The sequence below is a fragment of the Grus americana genome, chromosome 11 (assembly GCF_028858705.1).
Source record: "Grus americana isolate bGruAme1 chromosome 11, bGruAme1.mat, whole genome shotgun sequence".
Taxonomy (NCBI): Eukaryota; Metazoa; Chordata; class Aves; order Gruiformes; family Gruidae; genus Grus; species Grus americana.
In genome coordinates this window covers 2766950-2782777 of record NC_072862.1, presented here as the reverse complement: position 1 = coordinate 2782777, position 15828 = coordinate 2766950, and the positions used below count along the sequence as shown (strand labels likewise).

General features: G+C 46.2%; 1 protein-coding gene across 2 annotated transcripts; it reads left to right on the top strand.

Annotated features, from left to right (window-relative positions):
* Positions 1-4328: 4328 nt before the first annotated feature.
* On the top strand, positions 4329-10580 carry TRNT1 (tRNA nucleotidyl transferase 1). 2 transcript variants are annotated; one of them, XM_054838694.1, is made up of 8 exons: positions 4329-4447; positions 4592-4707; positions 5363-5556; positions 6111-6249; positions 6875-7001; positions 7242-7435; positions 7614-7864; positions 9042-10580. In XM_054838694.1, the coding sequence occupies exons 2-8, from the start codon at positions 4647-4649 to the stop codon at positions 9288-9290; spliced, it is 1215 nt and encodes a 404-aa protein (XP_054694669.1). In that variant the 5' UTR covers positions 4329-4447; positions 4592-4646; the 3' UTR covers positions 9291-10580. The 2 variants fall into 2 exon arrangements, with proteins under 2 accessions (XP_054694669.1, XP_054694668.1); XM_054838693.1 differs by having other exon boundaries at positions 4344-4447; positions 4560-4707.
* The last annotated feature ends 5248 nt before the right edge of the window (positions 10581-15828 follow it).

The window sequence follows — 15828 nt, the reverse complement described above, 5'->3', positions numbered from 1 at the left end:
GACACATCTGACATTTTCTGAGCAGCCGTTTACTGATTTGTAATTGGGTATGAAAAGTTGCTGCAATGCTGATTAGTTTTCAATTATTATCCCTTTCTTATCACTTTATATTTTCCTTCCTTGTTTTCAAAAATGCTATTTTAATTTTTCTTGCTATCAGACTAAGATTGAAAATACGGCTTGTGTTTCCATAGCTGTGTAAGACCACAATCTATAAGGACACCTTGCAGTCTGTCATACCCTGTGTGTTTCATGTGAGAAGTTACTGAAAAGAGAATCAAAATAAGTGTATTCAAGTAATAGATATTAAGTAGAAATCTACAACAGGATTATGCTCCTCACAAAAATGGATATAGTAAGTTCTCAGGACAAATAAAAGCCTTGATTATATTATGTTTGGGTTATATACAGTAAAAATAAGCAGAATGTAAAGGATTTTTTCCCTTCACAAAGGGTATACTCCTTCTTAAAGGACAGTAGAAATCCAAACCACAGAAAAGAGCTTCTAAAAGGTAATTCTTTTCTTATTTATAGCTGACGTGTCCCACTATCTCACAAGCAACTGGTGAGAAGCAGATTCCAGATGCATTTCCCAGTGCAATGCAAAGCTGACTTTGAAATGCAGGACCCTCGCAGTCTTCAAACAAAGCACAAGACGACAAAAACAAACCACAACAGATATCCCAGGAGGTTACCTGCGGAGTCTCAAAAGTTCTGTGAAGAGTCTGCTCCATTTGTTCAGACGTCCTCTGGGTCATCTCCCTGTGGGTTTCTTTTATAACTGCTGTCTTTCAAGTACAAATGTGATAGGTACTTCAGAAATGATGGCAGATGATAAGTTAGACAAGCACGCATCGAAAAAGGGAACTACAGATTTAACCACAGGATGGAAGGCTCCATACAAGCATACAGTTTAGCCCAGAAATGGTTTTACTTTATTTATTGAGGGTTAATTATATATCAGAGTCTGATAATTCTCTAATAACTTTGCAAGAGCAGGAATGTTTAATGACTGACTACAAAGAAATCATCTATAGCCAGCTACCTACTGACCACTGCTGCTATCCCAAGTTGTTCTTCCTCTGGAAAATCAAATCCAAACATTGCTGGAAAAGTGTGCAGGTTTTGTCCAATGGTTTTACACCATCTTGTCTGATGCTCTTGCCATACAGCCATGTGGACATCAGTGGCAGTTTGAGAAGTTACCAGTACCAGAGCAAGACCAGCTTCCTAACCTCATGCTGAGAGCTTTGAGCTGTGATCCGTAGGGTGGGTAACACGGGCTCACAAGCGGGACAAGCAGCAGAAACCAACCCAAGGGCCTAGAGAAGACCCTGCAGAAAGTGGGGCTGTGTGTAATGGAGTTAGAGGAAGGATGAGAAGAAGGCTACATTCATTAACAACCTGGACTGCAAGTACAGAGAACCCTATTACATGTGCAGGTGACAGAAACCGGGAGGTGCTTTGGAGGCCAAGACTAGAGTTAAGAAAATTCTTCACAAATCAGTAGGAATCAGGTGCAGTTCAATATGGACAAGCTCTCAGCTCCATTTAGGCATTATCAACTGTGAATTACTAGCTATAAGTAAGCAATTATCAACTGATTAGGTATCTGTTCTGCAGAAAAGGATCTGGGGTTTTGGAGGGCCATGAACTGAAGAGGAATAAACAATGATGTCATGCACTTGTGAAAAAGGCCCCCGGATCAGCTAAAAGCCAGTGTCCTCTGCAAGACACATGAAGTAATCGTTCCGCTCTGCGTGGCACTGATAAAGCCTCCACTCACATGGACTGTGTCTAGCTCAGCTACTGCGCTTAAGGAAGCCATGGAGCTGATGAAGAGAAACCAGTGCACAGCAAAGGATACTACCAGAGCCTAAAAAGTACCAGTGAGGAAACAAGCTAAGGGAAGACGTGCAGAAATGTAGCACGTTAAGGCTTTCACATGCTCTCCAAGTCCATCGGGCTGGGACTAGAAGATAACGGCAAGTAAAATTCAGGTTAGATATCAGGGAAAGCTTTCAGTGCTGGGGATGGCAGGCAGTGGAGCAGGTGCCCCAAGACTGAAAGAAACTCTGTCACTGGGCATCTATAGACAAACATCAGCCAGGAATGACAGTTGTAATTAAATCCTGCCATCAGGCACAGAGATAAATTAGGTGACTTCCTAAGGTCTGGCCAACCCGTATGTCGCTAAATAAACAGCTAATTACTGGGCAGAGAGCTCTGACATGTACAGTGAAATGTTTCTGTAGAAAAGAGATAATTTCTAAAGGTGAAGCAGGAATTTAATAAGAAACAGTAGCCACAAAGAAAGGGTAAGAAAAGGTTATGTTCTTATACAGGCCTGACTACATTATTGCAGATCTGAGATGGGGCTTTTATTTGAATAGCTCATTCCTAAAAAACCTTTTGTGCTTGCAGGCATTCTCCTTTCTGCAGGGACATGCCGATTTATTAGGTGCTTAAAAGGCTGGATGGATCTGTGCAGCATTTCTTCCCAGGTACCAAGAAACTTTGGCACTCTTTTTGCTGAGACAGAGGTTTCTTCAGTCTTCGAACTTCAAAGGGAACCACACTCCCAATTAACTCGCATTTGAGTGAGCTCCTCCTTCAGGCTCCGCTCCTTCGAACCCTTCTGAGATGGCTCCTTCTTCTTCTGAGGTGTCTCCTGCCGGATGTGCAGTTGGCCAAATGCAGTGACATTTCAGTAACTTCACAGCAGTAAAATTACACTTGTGAGGAGGGAAAGACTGACACACTGTGGTGGGTTGAGCCTGGCTGGGGGCCAGGTGCCCACCAGAGCTGCTCTCTCACTCCCCTCATTCACTAAACAGGGGAGAAAAAGCATAATGAAATGCTTGTAGGTCGAGATAAGGACAGGGAGAGATCACTCACTAATTATCATCACGAGCAAAACAGACCAAACTTAGAGAGGGAATTCATCTAATTTATTACTAGGCAAAACAGAGTAGAGGAGTGAGAAAATAAAATCAACTCTTAAAACACTTCCCCCCACCCCTCCCATCTTCCCGGGCTCAACTTCACTCCCAGCTTCAACCTTCCCCCCCTCAGCGGCACAGGGGGACGGGGAATGGGGGTTACGGTCAGTTCATCACGCGGTGTTTCTGCCGCTTCTTCATCCTCAGGGGGAGGACTCCTCTCATCGTTCCCCTGCTCCAGCATGGAGTCCCTCTCACGGGGTGCAGACCTTCAGGAGCAAACTGCTCCAGTGTGGGGTCCCCCACGGGGTCACAAGTCCTGCCAGCAAACCTGCCCTGGCGTGGGCTCCCCTCTTCATGGGTCCACCGGTCCGGCCTGGAACTTGCTCCAGTGTGGGCTTCCCACGGGCCACAGCCTCCTTCAGGTGCCTCCACCTGCTCCAGCGTGGGGTCCACCACGGGCTGCAGGTGGAATCTCTACACCCCCTCATCCTTCCTCCCTGGGCTGCAGGTGGAATCTCTACACCCCTCATCCTTCCTCCATGGGCTGCAGGGGGACAGCCTGCTTCACCATGGCCTTCACCACGGGCTGCAGGGGGATCTCTGCTCCGGCGCCTGGAGCTCCTCCTCCCCCTCCATCTGCACTGACCTTGGTGTCTGCAGAGTTTCTTACATCTTCTCACTCCTCTCTCCGGCTGCAAAAGCTCTCTCTCTAAGTGTTTTTCTTCTTCTTAAATATGTTATCACAGAGGCGCTGATTGGCTTGGCCTTGGCCAGCGGCGGGCCTGTCTTAGAGCTGGCTGGCATTGGCTCTGTCAGACACAGGGGGAGCTTCTAGCAGCTTCTCACAGAAGCCACCCCTGTAGCCCCCCCGCTACCAAAACCTTGCCATGCAAACCCAACACACACACACACACACACTCCCCACACCTCCTCCCAGAACTGTACCACATCCCCAGAACTTTGTTAATCGTGTCTCATCCATACACGTCCTCACAGTAAAGAAAACTTTCAATCTATCCAAGCTGACAAACATAAACCTAATATTTAAACTACACTGAGTCGCTTCTCATAGCTCAGCAGCTACGAGCTGGTGGACCCAGCTCAGCAGCCGCCAAGCTTAACACAGGTGTTGGGGTTGTTTCCCTGACTATTGGAAGCGATCTCACAAGCAGTGTGTTGTGGCCATCAGCCCATTTCTTTTGTCACGGTTGTGTCATTACCAAAATACATATTTTTTTTCCCCTTTTCCTCTAAACTGAAATCAAGGTCCCAGAGCCAGCTTGGCCGAGGCTTGTCCGGGACACTGACCCCGACAAGGCCTGGGCCCGGGTCCTCCCCTCCGTGCCCTCAGCGGCCCCGGGCCGCTCTGCCACCGAAGGAAGAGGCGGGTCGAGCCCCGTCGCGCCGCTGAGCTCATCGCGCAGCGCCGGGGAAAGCCCGGGCGGGAGGACCCGGCTCCTTGGGCCTAGCGCCGCGGCTTCAGCGCATCGGGAGCCCCGCGGGTGCGTGTGGCGGGGCGGTCTGGGGACCCTGTGCCTGGCGGGGGGGGTCTGGGGGAGAGGGAGGGGGTCGGGGTCCATGCGGCTGACGCGTCGTGTCGCTGTTTCTCCTCAGATGTGGACTGAGGTGTTGCTTCTGCCCTGCAGGGCCGGGCTGCGGCTGTTCCCGCCGCTCCGGCTGCGGCACCGAGCGACGGGAGCCATGAAGCTGCAATCTCCTCAGTTCCAGGCGCTCTTCACGCCGGGGCTTCGTAGCGTGGCAGGTTTGTGCGGTCCGGCCCGTGAAAGGGGGATCTGGGCATCCGCGGGGCTCAGCAGCGGTCCCCAGGGTGTCCCCGTTTGCTGTGGCCTGAGGAGGGCCAAAATGCCGGCCTGGAGAGCCAGGGAGGCGAATGCAGGCTTTGCACCTTGCGTCCTGGCATTGCTGCTGGGGCAGCCCCGATCCCCTCACCAGGGAAATGGAGGGGAAACCGTTGTGGCCCGGTCGCGGTTGCTAAAGGGCAGCCTGGGTGGCCGTTGTGTTCTGGGAGGTGTGTGCCACTCTCAGCTCTAGTCACGGTAAACTTAAAATGACTCGAAGGCCGTGGCAGAGCTTGGTTTTCATCTGCCCAGAGTCCCCCAGGATCAATTAGTAACCTGTTAATACTTAGGTTATCAGAAATGCCCTGGAAAAAACATCAGAAATAACTGGGAAAAAAACTGTGGTTGCTCTGCTGTGTGTTTTTGTGTGTGTTTTTGTGTGTGTTTTGTGTGTTTTGCATGAAGCTGTGAGGTATGTACATACTTGCTGCTCACTGCATATTTGAGTTTGTATTCCCACATCTATGGTCTTAAGTTGTGAAAAGGTAGGTTATGGCTGACGGCGTGCTATGGTTTTTATTTGAGAGAGTGCTTTATGCTTTTTCCTTTCTTTCCTAGAATTGTTTGAGAAAAAGAACTATGAGCTGAGAATAGCAGGAGGTGCCGTAAGGGATTTACTAAGTGGAATGACACCACAAGATATAGATTTTGCCACTACAGCTACACCAGCAGAGATGAAGGAAATGTTCACATCTGCTGGTGTTCGTCTGATCAATAACAAAGGAGAAAAACATGGAACCATTACTGCCCGGGTTGGTTTATGTTTTGACTTGATCTTTTCTAACTGTATCTGTGGATGTGCAGCATATCCGATAGCAAACCGGTTAAAGTGTTGCACCAAGAGTTTAAATGAGACCCTGCTTTAAAGTATGGAGTGACTTTTGGATTACTCTTTGTTCGTACAATTCAATTAATTACTATATTTTAATGCATGTTACCTCTGCATAACCTGTTCGTGCTGCTGTGTCATCACTAAAAAAAGATAATGTAGGCTGCCCACACATTCAGATAGTGTGGGGAAGTTGATCCTAGTGTTTCCTGCTCCTGATTTCCCAAGTCTTTCTTCCTCTACCTTGCTCATTCTTCTGCCTCTTATTCCGTCTTCTGCAGGCCATCTAGAAAACAAGTAATTTTCAGGTGTTTGTGTTTCTTGATTGTCTGCTCTGTATGAAAACATGGTACATGTTGGTTTGTATGTATCCAGCTTGAGCACTAACTGTATACAAACATGAGGCTGAAAAAATATACAGCTTTTACGTTTATATTCATGATTGTGCTGAAGTAACAATGTCTGTGGGATTTTCAGCTCCATGAACAGAATTTTGAAATTACTACTCTTAGAATAGATGTTGTCACCGATGGACGACATGCAGAGGTTGAATTTACCACTGACTGGGAAAAGGATGCTGAAAGGAGGGATCTGACTGTCAATTCCATGTTTTTAGGTAAATTCTTTCAAAAGCAAATATTTAAACGATACACTGCTTTTCAAATTAAGCCAGTCACTTCTCTCAGTCTGTTTCCATTTTGTTTGGTTGTACTGCTGTCAGCTGAACGGTCTGTACGAATAGGTGAGATGATCTGACAAACCAGGTCAAATCACACAACTTCTTTTCTGTATTTTCAAACAAGAGTGTTTAATTGTGCCAACCATAAATTCATAGAATCACAGAATGTCCTGAGTTGGAAGGGACCCGTGAGGATCATCGAGTCCAACTCCTGGCTCCACACAGGACCGGACGAATCAGAGCATATGACTGAGAGCGTTATCCAGATGCTTCTTGAACTCAGTCAAGCTCGGTGCTGTGACCACTTCCCTGGGGAGCCTGTTCCAGTGCCCAGCCACCCTCTCAGTGAAGAACCTTTTCCTAATATCCAACCTAAACCTCCCCCGTCGCAGCTTTGTTCCGTTCCCATGGGTTCTAGCACTGGTCACCAGAGGGAGGAGATCAGTGCCTGCCCCTTTGCTCCCCCTCGTGAGGAAGCTGTAGGCCACAATGAGGTCTCCTCTCAGTCTCCTCTTCTCTAGGCTGAATTCATATTCTTCTATTTTTTTTCTTCCTTTTCTAGGTTTGGATGGGATGCTGTATGACTTTTTTAATGGATATGAAGACTTGAAAAACAAGAAAATTAGATTTGTAGGAAAGGCGAGTGAGAGAATACAAGAAGATTATTTACGAATCCTAAGATATTTCAGGTACTAGGTTTTGCCTTTCCTAGATAAAGAAATTAAGTAAGCGTTGTAGAAAGTTTCAGAAACGTGCAAAAAGAGACCAGTGATGTAAAAAGAGATGTAATTGTCATATTGTTAAGTCTCCTTTAGCATAAAGGAAATAAGTTACAATATTTAACACTGTCATGACATTGATTCTCTGCATAGAAGTAATAAATGGAATAATTGTTCTCAATCTAACGTAAAGGGGGTTTTTTTGGGCAGATTTTATGGAAGAATCGCAGAAAAACCTGGTGATCATGAACCTAGTACACTGCAAGCCATTAAAGAAAATGCCAAAGGTTTGGCTGGAATATCAGGAGAAAGGATTTGGGTGGAACTGAAAAAAATTCTTCTTGGAAATCATGTAAATCATTTGGTTCGACTTATGTATGAGCTGGATATTGCCCAATACATAGGTAAAGTGAAATGAAGATTGATTTTCTACTCCTGTGTCGTGTACAAACAACTGCAGCATGGCAAAGTGAGATAAAACTTTTTATCCAGAAAGAAATTAGATTATTTTTTTTTTCTGTGTTAATATCCACATTTCTTACTAAGATTCTTTCTTGCACTTCTTTGTGCGTATCCCTTTAGGACTACCACTTGATGGAAGTTTAGAGGAATTTGACAGAGTCACTAACAATATTCAAAATCTGTGTCCAAAACCGATGACTGTTCTGACATCATTGTTCAAGGTGAAGGATGATGTCACAAACCTTGATCTGAGGCTGAAAATCTCAAAAGAAGAAAAAAACCTTGGCCTTTTTTTAGTGAAGTACCGGCAAGAGTTAACTAAAGCTGTGGGTCCAGAACCACTTAGACCATATCAGGACTTCATAATGGATGTAAGTGTATTTTATTCTGCTTTATTTTGTCCATTGCAGTAAACAGAATTTCCAGTTTTACAGAGTAGCAGAGATGACAATGCCCAGGGGAAAGAAAGGGCCTTAAAGAGTCAAAAAGTATTAGCCAGATTTTGGAAGAGTATCCTGCTGTACTATTGATAGCAGTTCCAGTTAACTAAGGTGGGGTTTGTTTGTTTGTTTGTTTTTCCCCTTTGTTCTTCCTTTGGAGAGGGGACCAGAAATTAACATTTGCTACTGCAAATGTCCTGGCATGTCTCTGCAACACAAAGCAGAAACTTTGGTATGAAAAGATTCTTTTCCTTGAGTAGAGTTTAGTTTTGCAAGAGGATAAATAGCAGATGTTTCTACTTGAGTTCAAAAGCTTTTTTCTTTCCCATGCAAAATAGTGAGGCTTTAAATGAATATTTTAGAAATTATTTCAAACAAAGAAAGAAAAACAAACACCATATTTTTGGCAGTTCCGAGCACCTTGTGTTCCGCAGCAACTTTTTGACTGGCTTTAAAAGCCTACCTTTCCGTCAGGCTGCAAAATGCCATATTCAGTCACCTGAAACAGAAGTTTTCTGCGAGCGTACCTGGGGACTGACAGTTTGCTGTCCTGGCCCAACTCATCTCCCCTTCTGCATGAAAACATGAGACAGGATCTGAACCACAGGAGACTCCAGCTTTTTATGTGAAATTCAGCTCCTTGAATCGTGTATTGAAAGCCGGTGCAGTTCCTGAAGCATTGGTGTGTGTTCTTCGTGAGAAGCACTGCTAAGCAGGCAGCCCATGACGTTCTTCCACAGCAAAGTTCGGGTAGTTTTCGGGTGAAGTTCTGTGCTTTTGTTGCAGTACCTGAGACTGAAGACGAGAGACGGCAGTGAGGGCTGTCTCCCCCAGGAAAGGTAATAGTTCCGCTCCAGTTGGAGGTTGAAGATAATGGTTACAGCTATTACCTGGAATTCAGGAGGTCTCCAAGGATCTCCCAGAGCTGCCAAGTTAGGACTGAGTTTTAAAGCTTGTGAGGCAGAAGAGATCTTGGCTTTCATAGTTCCAACTTGTGTTCCAGGTGTTGCCTAATAAGATGTCATGGGAATAACGTGATGTTGAGCACAGTTTGAGTTGTTTTCTACTGTTTCATAGTGAATCCTCTCTTTTATTTTTTTTCTTTTAGTCTAGGGAAGCTAATACAAATTCCAAGATCTGTGAGGTTCTGAAATACCAAGGAGAAGAACATCTTTTAAGAGAAATGCAGCAATGGACTGTTCCTTCTTTTCCTGTTAGCGGCCATGATTTAAGAAAAATGGGTGTGTCTTCTGGAAAAGAAATTGGAACAGCATTACAACAGTTAAGGGAGGAATGGAAGAAGAGCGGATACCACATGGATAAAGAAGAACTACTAAGTTGCCTGAAGAAGTTGTAAAATTGAATAATAGTGTAACTGAGATACCAGTAAATATTTTGTCACTGCACTCGCAGCCAATACAGTGTTTGTCATATTTAAGATCCTCAGACAGCATGGTTCTCCTGTTACTAATTTGTCATTTCTGCAAGGAGAGGTTTAATTTTGTAGTAATGTAAAACCTTATTTGCAAATTCCACATTCTCTACCTCTTTTTGTTATATCTCAATGATAAATACTTAGTACTTTATCTCAATGGGGGCATTCGAGGTGACGGCTGAGATTTTTCTCTTTATGACTTCGTTTGCTACATCTAAAAGAACATAAACAAAAAAGGCGTTTCTATCCTCGAGGTAAAATCACGGGGTGGGGGGGGTGCCTAGGAGGGTGACAAAGTGTCCAGAAATCATGAGCTCTAAATCTTTTTGTAGTTAAAGCTAGATTCCAGATTGAAATACTCACTCCAGCAGTTCACAAACATGTAAAACAAGTCTGTTTTCTTAAAAGATTTTTATTTTCCGTAATTCCAGAATCAATTTCAGATTAAAAGGATGACTTACCGGATCAGTATCATGAAGATAGGTGCTTGAAGCAGTGCTGTTCCTGCCTGGTTTAACGAACATGCGTTACCAGGCCTGGCTTTTTTAAAGAACAAAGAATAGCTCTAACTGGGAGCAGCTCTTTTTGTATATGTTTGATGGCAGGTTTAAGTTTTTCTACAAAACCATGGTAACTAATAAAAATCGTTTGGATTTCGTTTTGCTCATATACCATTTTGCAACACTAGATGGCAGTTACACCAGCACAGTGCTGCAAAAATCAGCGGTTTATGTTTTCATACGGTCCGCTCTTTAGCTGCTTTGTTGGGTTTTTTTTCCTAGGCAGTCAGTTACTTTAAATAAATGATTCTGAAGGTACTTAGGAGCTTTGAGAAGCCGAGGGAACTGTTTTTCTCTGTTAATAAGGAAAATCTCATAAGAAGATGGTGGTATTTGATTTAATGATGTAATTAAATTGAAGCCTCCGTGTGCAATTTATTGAACTACTGAAAGCTTGGGAGGGAGAAAAGTGTAAAATTTAGTGCCATAGTCGACTCCTGCAAAGAACACTTCACAAAACTGTGTCCTTTACAGCAGCTTCTGTTGAGGTGGTAAAATATTTCCAACTGTCCTTTATGTTACCCAAAATCATTGTCAGGGTCAAGCTCTGCTTGGAGGGAGGGTTTTTAAGGGCACGAGCTTGAAACTTTTACAATCTCCAGTGCTTGTGAAAAGCAGCACAGGTTATTCTGAAAGCATCTTAATTAAACAGTCCTGCTCTGAATTCAGCATAGTTAGCATGTTTGCTCAAATAGTTCATTTAAAAATCATGTTATGCTTGAGATTTCCAGTTAGTCTGTCGAGCATCTCTGGTTTACTGTATTTCAGAGACATTGAACCCTATTAAAAATGAAGCTGCATTAAAACAAAACAATAGCGTATTTTAAGCAAGCAGTGGTGGTTTGCATTCTGGAAAAATGATGTGTTTGAATAAATACTTTTATAGAGTACCTTTAAACAGAAGATAGCACAGTGGGAGATAAGAGATGAAGCAGTTTGATACAGATGTGGTCAAGCACTCTTCTCCAATGGATTACTGGACTACTTAAACGATATGTGCAATGTGTTTTTAATTAAAGTTACAGATCTGAAAGACCCAGGTGGCTTGGCTGGTTGGTAGCTGTTCCCAGCTCCCCAGTGTGACAGCCCTTTCCAAAACCGGCTGCCTCTATCGACGTGAAGTCCATCACTCCTGGGGTTTGTTGGAAAAAGAGTGCAAGACTAACGCTTCCCATCCACCCGCTTGTCCTTGGCGGGGACATAGCTCAAAAGCTCACAATAATGAAATAAATTCTCTCTCCTATGGGTGAAGCTGATTTTCATTCAAATGGCAGCCCGGAGCGGCCAGAGGGAACGCAGCGCCTTGCAGAGCAAAGGAGCGGGGGGCCCCGAGCCCCGGTGTGCGGGCGGCCCTGGCGTGTGCCCCGGCCCTGCTGCCCTGCAGGGAGCTGCCTGCGAAGGGCTGACGGGTACCCAACACCGAGCGCCTGCCCTCGCACGTGGCGTCCCAGGATTAATGAAGGGTTTTGCCGTTCTCCCAAGATTTAATGATCTGTAAAAGTGATCCAAAGGCTGGATTGGCTTGGATGCCTTTTAAGGGGAAAGGGCTTGGCTAATTCTCCCTGCAGCGCCCAGAAACCTTGGGCCTGAAGCAAAGAGAGGAGGAAAAGAGCCCCTGATCCTGCCCCGAGGCGCCGGCACCCGGGCAGGGAGGCGCAGGGCACAGCAGCCCTCAGGGGATGCGCAGCGTGCCCATGTGTTGGGTTTGCACACGCGTGCGCACGCACACACACCCCCTTCTATCAATAGGTCCTGAACTTAATACAAAGAAAGAAACACATAAATAAATACACATTTATTATTATAAATACTGTATAGAATACATCTACATAAAATACATATCCATATTATATTCTATAAACATAGAATATAACATTCAATAATGTGTAATAACAAAACATAAAAATGTATGAAATATATTCTTTTATATATTACATATTTATTATATCTACACATTAAAAGTTTAGAAGCCATAGCTTTATATATAAAAATATATATTATTATATATTTTATCATACTTGTTACCATCTGTATTTATAATATATATTATTTATTATAATTTTTTATTTATTTATATGTATTAAAAATAAAGTTTAGCATAGGTAGAGCATCTATATACCTATATATGTGTGTGTACAGTGGGTGTGTGTCTATGGGTGTATAGGCACACACCCGCTGTACCCTTTATGTGTGTATGCACATCTATATATACATACAAGTGTGTGTGCGTGTTTATATATATATATATACACACACATATACAGAAAAAAATATTTTAATAACTGTATATATAAAGTTTAGCAGCCATAGACAGCTAGCTCATGTGAGCGTGTGTAGCACTGTATCTCTCCATACCATGTCTGTCCATAGCCCCGCACCCCATCGCACCGCCTGCCCCGGAGCTGCCCCAGGGCCATGGCCGTGCTGGCCTGCCTGCGCTGGGAGCCGGCCGGGAAGGGCGAGCGGGGCAACCGCAGGGCCGGGCCGAGAAGGTGCGTGCGCCTGTGTGTGCACAGGCAAGACTGGGCCTGACAATGAAAGCGAAGGCAGCTTGGCGGCCTGACCTAGTCCTGCTGCAGAGGAGCTGGCAGAGGCCTGCGCTGAAACGCAAAGGCTTCCCTGTCAACAGGCCGCAGCAGCTGACGACAGCGGTATGGCTTGGCAGCAGCTCATACTCCACAGCCTCTCGCCCCGCTTCTCAATTCAGCCCGTGGGCAGAGGTAGGCAGGGGACGGGGACTGCAGGCAGGGGCAGGCAGGGGTCCAGCAGCGGGGGGCAGGCAGAGGAAGGGGCTGGAGCTGCAGCCAGGCAGTGACGGAGCCCAAAGGGACTGGTCAGAGCGGGTGAGAGGTGCAGAGGATGCACGGAGATGTGTACGGAGCTCATAGCATCACGGCGTGGTTGGCGTTGGAAGGGACCTTAAAGATCATCTAGTTCCACGGATGTGCACACGGGGCGGGGGGGGGGGTGGCTGTAGCTATGGGGGGGTGGTGGGGGCTGTGTGTGGGTGTGTGTACACACACAGAGGGTGGGGGTGTGTGGCCAGAGATGTGTCTGTATGTATACACAGATGTGTATGTATACCTATAGGTGTGTATGAAGGGGGGGTGGGGGTGTCTGTGGTGTGTGCATAGTGTGCCTAGATATGTGTCTGTGTGTCTGTATAGCTGTACATGTGTACAGATATGGTTCTGCTTTTACATTTATTTGTGCATGCATGTATCTCTGTGTGTGTGTGTGTGTGTGTGTACACACGCTATAAATATATATATATATAGCATTGGATGTAGACAGATGCATGTATATATAAATTTGAGTGTGTGGGGAGAGAGAGGGGAGGGTGTGTACATCTATGTATACATGTATATATAGAGTGTGTGTGTGTGTCTGTGTATCTACACACACACGGGGGGGGTATAGGTGTGTGTATGTATGTGTAGCTATGTATGTACATGTACACAGAGGTGTGTATATATAGGCACTATGTATCTATATGTATACATGTGTGTACATATATATATATGGCATGCATATGTGTGTAGCTTTACATAGATGTGTGTGCACGGAGGGGGTGTGTGTATAGTGGGAGCAGCCGCTGTTTCCTGGGGCAGCCCCCGGCCCCGCTGCCCGACGGGCAGGTTTGGCCCTTCCCTGCCCGCTCCTGGGGCGCAGGCAGCAGGACGGGACCCTGCCTGACACCCTGCTCCGGCTCCCGGGGGAGCAGCCTCCCCACGGGCATCGGCCGCCCTGCACTGGCCTGGTTCCTCCCTCCTGTGTAGGTTCTAGTCGCTTTGCCAATGAAAGTAAAATAAACCAAATCCATCTCACGCGGCGCCTGACCAGCCCCAGCACTCGATGCTTTCAGCCCGCGGGGCCGGGTGAGCAGTAAGCCGTGCTCTGCCAGGACCGTCGGTCGTGCCTGTGCTTTGTGACTCCACAAATGGTGCTTCGCCCAGCCAGGCTGCTCTGGGGCACCCAGGAAAAGGCAGAAAAACAGCGTGCCACCCATGGGCTCCCCAGTGCATGGCTGCGAGATGCAAAAATTGTTCCATTTTTTTTTTTCTTTACCTTGGATTCCCTGCTTCCGTAGGAAGGACTTGCTGCTGCCCTGGAGGTCCCAAGTGGATCATAGCCCCGGTCTGGCACCCAGCACAGACAGGGCACTGCACCGTGGGGCCAAAGCGCACAGTGACACCAGAGCACGTTCACAGCCAGAAACATCGCCAGCACGCACGGGAACTATTCTCAACTTCCCAAACATTTATGAATCATGCCAGTCTGCGAAGTTTGTGCCTCCCCCCCGCCCCAGTCCTTGTCTCAATTCAGCTTGAGAGTGATGCCTCCTGTATCTACAGCTTACACAATAAATACGAGTTGTACAGGGGAATTCATCAGGCTGAACATAAAAGCAGGATTATTATCTTTACTTTTACTTCCCCATATGGTACAGACATAAATGGCTCATTAACTTCAAGGGGGACTCTCGAGGGATTGGGGCTCAAGTAGCATTTTGATGGCGATACCACCCTTCTGTTCCTCTACACAGGAACCGGGGGTGCAAGTGGGTGGGGAAAGAAGGATACAGAGCATCACACCCCACCTGTGGCCAAATGGAGACTGGGGCCACGGGCCTCAGACACAGACGAAGTTTGTCCTCTAAGTACTCTGAAAGACATAGTTGCATTCTCTAGGAGAGCGCTCAGGTTAAGGAACTCGTGAACACAGTCCTGTTTCAGAGCCTTTCTAATTCCTCTGTGGATTCAACACAGCTGGGGACGGTGTCTTCAGGTACCCAGCGCTCTACCAAGGCTTACATTCAGGTGGGCGACCTTTCTTGTAAGCTTCAATAAATCCTGCAGAACACCGGGGAGCGTGACTGGCTATCGTAGAATAATGGCTTTTCTTCCCTTAAAAAGCTGCTTCCAGTTCCAGCGGGACAGTAAAGATTACATTACCTTGGCAGAGCGTTAGTGGTGGAGACACTAAGTGTCCTTCATTATCGGGTTGTGCAAGAGGACAAGGATTTAAAGCTTTGGCATTTCAGATAATTTCTTCATAACGTGGTAAGACAATAGCTTTTTAAGAGTCTGAAATTCAATTCAGCACGCTCCACTACCTGCGTATCACCGAAACTGCCCGTCCTGTAGCGTCGTTCAGGCATTGCACCTTAGACAAAGCTGTGCGGAAAGAAAGAGGCTGGGAAGCCATCCTTCCCCGCTGCTTTCCCACAGCCACGTGCCTATGGCTCTGGGGCAGCGACACGGTGATGCCCACCATAAACTGTGTTGTTGTTGCGAAGTCCTCGTAATATTTGTATAGCGCTTAGAAAAATGCTGCAGGACTTTTCCAGTGGAGTGGCAACCATCCTGAATTTGTGCTCTGCAAACATTCGGAAGGGGAAACATCATCAGGCAGCGAGCCAAGCGCTCAGAAGAGACAGAGGTCTTAAGATACAGAGGAAAGGGAAAGCCCACAGCACGCTGCAGAACTTCAGCAAGAGCAAAAAATCCCGAGCTAGTAAAAAAATCCAGCACCAGCAGTGCGGTCTGTGTGGCAAACAGCACCTGCAAGCGCGGCAGGTACCCGGGAAATCCCTGCGAGGTTTCCTCTGGCACAAGGAACGGCCAAAGCTCCGGCCAAGCCGTATCACTTGTGTCTGCTTTGAAAATACTGGAAAAAACAAGAAAAACAGGGAGTTTACTCAGTAACTAAGTTGCTTAGCAAGTCCCATGCTGGTCTACACAAGTCCCGTGTGGGATAGACACGCATTACCCCCCCCCCCCGCCGTAACACCCGGCTTCTGAGCACACCCTGACCACGCGCCCAAAGAGCCGACAGACGACACGGTCTCAGCTCTGAGGCAGCAAGAAGGACATTTTTTAAATGGTCACACAGGAAAA

Excerpts from the sequence above, each read along its gene's own strand:
- TRNT1 (XM_054838693.1), top strand. The coding sequence starts at position 4,560 with ATGTGGACTGAGGTGTTGCTTCTGCCCTGCAGGGCCGGGCTGCGGCTG. Across the intron at positions 5,557-6,110 it reads ATGGAACCATTACTGCCCGG|CTCCATGAACAGAATTTTGA; the intron begins GTTGGTTTATGT and ends TGGGATTTTCAG. Across the intron at positions 6,250-6,874 it reads TGTCAATTCCATGTTTTTAG|GTTTGGATGGGATGCTGTAT; the intron begins GTAAATTCTTTC and ends TTCCTTTTCTAG.